This window comes from Aplysia californica, unplaced genomic scaffold, assembly GCF_000002075.1.
Source record: "Aplysia californica isolate F4 #8 unplaced genomic scaffold, AplCal3.0 scaffold01131, whole genome shotgun sequence".
Lineage (NCBI taxonomy): Eukaryota > Metazoa > Mollusca > Gastropoda > Aplysiida > Aplysiidae > Aplysia > Aplysia californica.
Genome location: NW_004798401.1, coordinates 150134 through 155330, shown reverse-complemented (window position 1 = coordinate 155330; position 5197 = coordinate 150134). Strand labels below are relative to the sequence as shown.

Sequence of the window (5197 nt, the reverse complement as noted above, 5' to 3'; positions counted from 1 at the left end):
CACCTTTTCCTATGGGGTGGTTTTTCCCTTCTCCCGTGTTTTAGAGTGAGTGACCACACTTTATAGAACAGGGTAGTTCTATTGTAGCTTTGTAATGTCGAGACACACCTTTCCCTTGCCCCGTGGTAGCCACAATATATGTGCAGGAGAATGACAGATTTCTTTGTAAAAGAATCTTCTGTTGACATCCACCCTTAGAGTTTAGCTTTCCGCCTTGGCGCTCGGTTGAAATGAATCTATAGGGAGTGACCTCTAAACTTACCACTATATATTTAGTCTCAGACACCCACACACACACACACACACACACACACACACACACACACACACACACACACACACACACATATATATATTTTATATATATATATATATATATATATATATATATATATATATATATATATATATGTGTGTGTGTGTGTGTGTTATAATGTACTCACTCACTCGCTTACTCTCACACACACACTCACAAACAGACACACACACACATGCAATAAAACATAATCAATTGTTGGCTAATTTCATTTTAATTTACTTTCAAATGGCAACTGCAAGGTTCAAAGAAAAGCAACAGGTTTCTGAGGAAAGTTTCGGTCACCGGGTACTTTTCGGCTTTCGGTCTGCTTCCGGTAACTTGTTGATAACAAAATGGTGGCCAGTTCAAACTGCTGGGAAGCACGGAATCAGTCTACAGTTTACGGAATCCAGGCTGCTTTGGCTAGATGAGGAATTCTGATCCCGGAAGATAGAAATAGAATTTCAAAGGCAGTGTCTTTGAGGAGTTAAATCAAGAGCCGATCATGCCCAGGGCGGCCCAAAAGAAGGCACATGTGCCTCAAAAGAGGACAAGTTTTGGTAAGAGTCAGTAAGAGATGTATCATGTTGCAATCTCTAGATCTAAGTCTAAAGAGACTATAAATCTAGTTATAGATCTCTAGATCGTCTAGATCTAGATTCTACATCTAGATCTAGAATTTAGAGATCTAGATCTAATTTAGGTTGACATTTCTACAGGTCTAGACTAGATCTAGTTTCAGTTTCAGTTTCAGTCTCTATTCTGAGTGGCCACCTCTATTCTCACCCGGAGTGAGAATAGTGCAGGCGAGTCTTGTGGCTATTCTCACCCGGTGCGCGTTCACCAAATTTTGCGTTCACCCTAAACCACAGAATTCTACACTGTGATAACAGAAAAATTGTAGAATTCTGTGCCGTGAACAAACGTTCCATTACAATTGTAGCCTACTAAAAGCGTACAATTTTGTCTGTGGGCAGTGGAGAGAGAGAGAGAAAGAGAGGGAGGAGTAGCGCGAGAATTTCCGGGCAAAACAAAATGGCGACCCGCGTAGTTCAGCTCGATTCGAAAAGTTAAATAGCCGTAGCATCTTTGTAGACAACCAAATTTATTTACTTTTGTGTTTTAACATCATTTTTTAACTTTGTTTTGGTCAATTTGATCGTCCACACCGATAGACAGTATTCAGAAAGAGACGGAGAGAGAGAGAAGAGGGGAGGAGTTGATCTTGCGAGAACTTCCGGGCGGGTGAGAATAGCCACTTTCATTTTGAGTCTTGGTTGAGTAATCTATCTAGATTGACTAGATTCTCTAGATATAGTAGAGTGGTGCATGCCGCGCAGGGTTGGTGATTTTTTGGATAAAAATCGAAAAAATCGATTTTTTAAATTTAAATCAGATTTTTAAAATTTAGATCGGATTTTTTTGATTTTTAAAAAAATGTCGACACAGTTTGGGATTTTGGTGGCTAAAAGTAGATCTAGGGCCTATATGTTCTTTTAGTGCCAATTTAAACAACTGCTATTTTAAAAAGCCTTAATCTGCTATCAGTGAATTATGGCTACAGACAAAAAATGAAGAAAATGTCAGTATTATTTTACTAGGCTACTTACAGTGACAGGGGGAGGGAAGCAGACTTTTAAGCAATTTTAGTCTACTAAACCTTATATCTGTTTTATAAAACCCAGGAAAGGAATTCTGAATGTTTAAAGATGTAAAAACAGAAAACATTTTAAGTGATTCAAATCACTGAGTTTTATTTTTAAAATCAAGTTGATTTAAATTTTTAAAAATCAACTGATTTAAATCAACCCAACCCTGGTTTTCAATTATGACAAAAAAGTAAATTGAGAACTGTATTATTTTACAGTGACAGGGGGGAAAGCAGACTTTTAAGCATCATGATTATATTAGTCTACTAAACCTTATATCCGTTTAAAATAAAACCAAGGAAAGGAATTCTGAAAGTATAAATATATGTAAAAACTGAATACTTTTTTTTGAAAAGTGATTTAAATCACTGATTTTTATTTTTAAAATCAAATTGATTAAAATTTTTTAAAAATCAACTGATTTAAATCAACCCAATTATGGAAAAAAAAGTAAATTGAAAACTGTATTATTTTACAGTGAAAGGGGGGAAAGCAGACTTTTAAGCATGATTATATTAGTCTACTGAACCTTATATCTGTTTTATGAAACCAAGGAAAGGAATTCTGAATGTTGAAATGTGTAAAAACCGAATAAAAATTATTTTAAAAAAAAGTGATTTAAATCACTGATTTTTATTTAAAAAATCAAGTTGATTTAAATAAAAAAAATCAACTGATTAAAATCAACCTGATTGAAATCAACCCAACCCTGATGCCGCGATCTTTGAACCTATTTTCCACCGTTTCCGGCTTTGTACTTTTGTTTTTCGAAGTGACTAGATCTAGATCTATTCGGACTGGAGTCCGAATATATGAAAAAGGTTATTGTTAGGGGACCGTACGTCCCAATAGCGCTTGGCGCTAGGGGACCGTACGCCCCCATAGTGTTTGGCGCTAGGGGACCGTACGCCCAACTTGCGCTAAGGTTTAGTGTTAAGGAACCGTACGTAGATGTGCATGCATCTGGACTTTGCAAAAATACTGGAGGAAAACGGCCAGTTTAATTAACGAAGCTCCTGACGTTAGGAGTTATTACTAGGAGAATGTTTAAAATGTCTGAATACGATTGTGGGGTATCCAGTGGCGGTGGGTGAACCAAAATTTGAAATTGCTCACGTCTGCACCAACGTTGTTGTTAAGTGTCAATAAAATAAATCAAAGAGAGGGAGGGAGGGGGAGGGAGAGAAAGAGAGAGAGAGAGAGGGAGGGAGAGAAAGAGAGAGAGAGAGGGGGAGAGAAAGAGAGAGAGAGACAGAGAGAGAGTGTGTGGGTGTGTGTGTGTTTGTGTGTGAAAACACACAGAAAGGAAGTGAGAAAAAGGGGGAGAAAGAGAGGGAGACAAAGTGTGTGTGTGTGTGCGCGCGCATGTGAGCGTGTGAGAGAGAGAGAGTGAGCAAGAGAGAGAGAGAGTGAGGGGGGGGGGAGAGGTGGACGGGGGGGGGGGGATACTGCCTTTTTCAAAAACAGACAGAATTGAAGTGGGAAAGAAAGTGAAGAAAGAGCGGGAGAGAGAGAGAGGGGGAGACAAAGTGTGTGTATGTGTGTGTTTGTGTGTGTGTGTGTGTGTGTGTGTGAGAGAGAGAGAGAGAAGGGGGGGGGGTTCGTAAGACAAAGAGAGAGATAAACAAATGTACATAAAGGGAATGTTTTGGAGAAAAATGAGTAGGATAATACAGGTTTTGTGTGTGTGCTCAGGCGTGTTCTGGGTGCTGACGTGAGTACATTTTTAAAACTTTGCGACCTAAAATAAATAAGCCCGATTTAATGACGCTCGTAAACGCTGGGCATTTACTCACTTCTGCATGCAGAACCGGCCTGAGCACGCACTAAGTCTTGATAGCGCGCAGAACGCAAGATCAACTAACATTCAGTGACAATAACAATAACATGAAAAGAAAGGTTGAAGAAAGTACACGACAGCTTGGAAAAGGTAGATGAAAAGCAAAGCAAACTATTGTAGAGACTTGACAGAACGTCGGGTTGTAGGCTGGTAATATTTTGGCCGGATATGCCCTAACCTTGAACTAATTGCTTTAAAGCTCGTTTTATGTTTTTAAAACTGGAAATACATGATCCTTTTCACAAGCAAAAATCAATTGAGGAAAATGTAATGGGGCAAAATATGTTTTTTAGCGGAATAAAGGCAATGATTCAATTGCGCGGTCAAAATCGAATAATCGATTAAATCGGAAATAATCGAATAAATTCGTTTCAGGAGAGGGAATGGGAGGGCTTTGCTCCCCTGATTACGGTTAGTTGAGGGTTACGGTAGGGTTAGTTGTCCGAGTGCAGTGTTTTCTTGAAAACTTGATTTGCGACGCGTTTTATGGCCATACGAATTTATTCGATTATTTCCGATTTATTCGGTTATTCGATAGAGACAGAGACAGAAAGAGAGAGGGAAAGCGTGAGGGGAGCAATGTAATGTCTTCCCTCCTCACACACACACACACACACAGACACACACACACACACACACACACACACACACACACTGGCAATGAATATCCTTCGTCCCCATTCTTATTTTCCATGCGGCCATTGGCCGAAATGACGTTAGATCCAAATTAGTAGTATAAAACAGGTGTTCTCATAATTTCAAAATTTAGACAGAAGTATCAGAGAGAGACAGAGAGAGGAATACACGTGTTTGGACAAAGAGAAGTTCACGAACATACTTGTAGAAATAGATTCCAATTCGTCCAGTGGCAATGGTGTTACATGTATTGACTTTGACGTCTTTTCTCGGGATTCTCTTGGATTCGTCTCGCTTTGGTGTAGCTACGGCAATGATGCCCATGCCGTGAAAGGTATTGTGACCACGTATTGTTGCTGTGCTGTGGTCAGCATTGTCTGCCACAAACTGGACATTGTCACCCTCTGAGAGTGGCAGGAGGTCAGTGCCTTGTTCCACAGCTGCGTTCATCTCAAACTTACGCACCTCCCTGTATGACGAGCAGAAGCCAAGGTGATTGAGGGTATCCACCAAAAACCGCGATGCAAACATTTTGTGCATTTGGACAGCTAATCCGATCTGTAATGGGGCAAGAACTGCATTGGGTCGGGTAATCTGCATCATGGCTTGTCCTATTGCAGCAGTTTTTGTTGGAAAGTCTTTCCCCTTGAAAATATTTGAAATCAGGACATGGAGTGATTCTGGGAGGAAGAACAGCTGGTCTTCTGCACCAATGTCTGGGTAGGTGTCCTTTGAACATATTTTTGTCTTGATGTCACCACGGATGAGGCTTGC

General features: G+C 39.9%; 1 protein-coding gene across 1 annotated transcript in view; it reads left to right on the top strand.

Moving 5' to 3' along the window:
* Positions 1-627: 627 nt before the first annotated feature.
* The window catches only part of LOC101849980 (histone H3-5), a 16030-nt gene continuing 11460 nt past the window's right edge, over positions 628-5197 (top strand). Inside the window, exon 1 of the mRNA XM_005111821.3 lies at positions 628-858. Within this exon, the coding sequence (XP_005111878.3) occupies positions 804-858 (55 nt within the window). The 5' untranslated portion in view covers positions 628-803. The remainder of the gene's footprint in view (positions 859-5197) is intronic.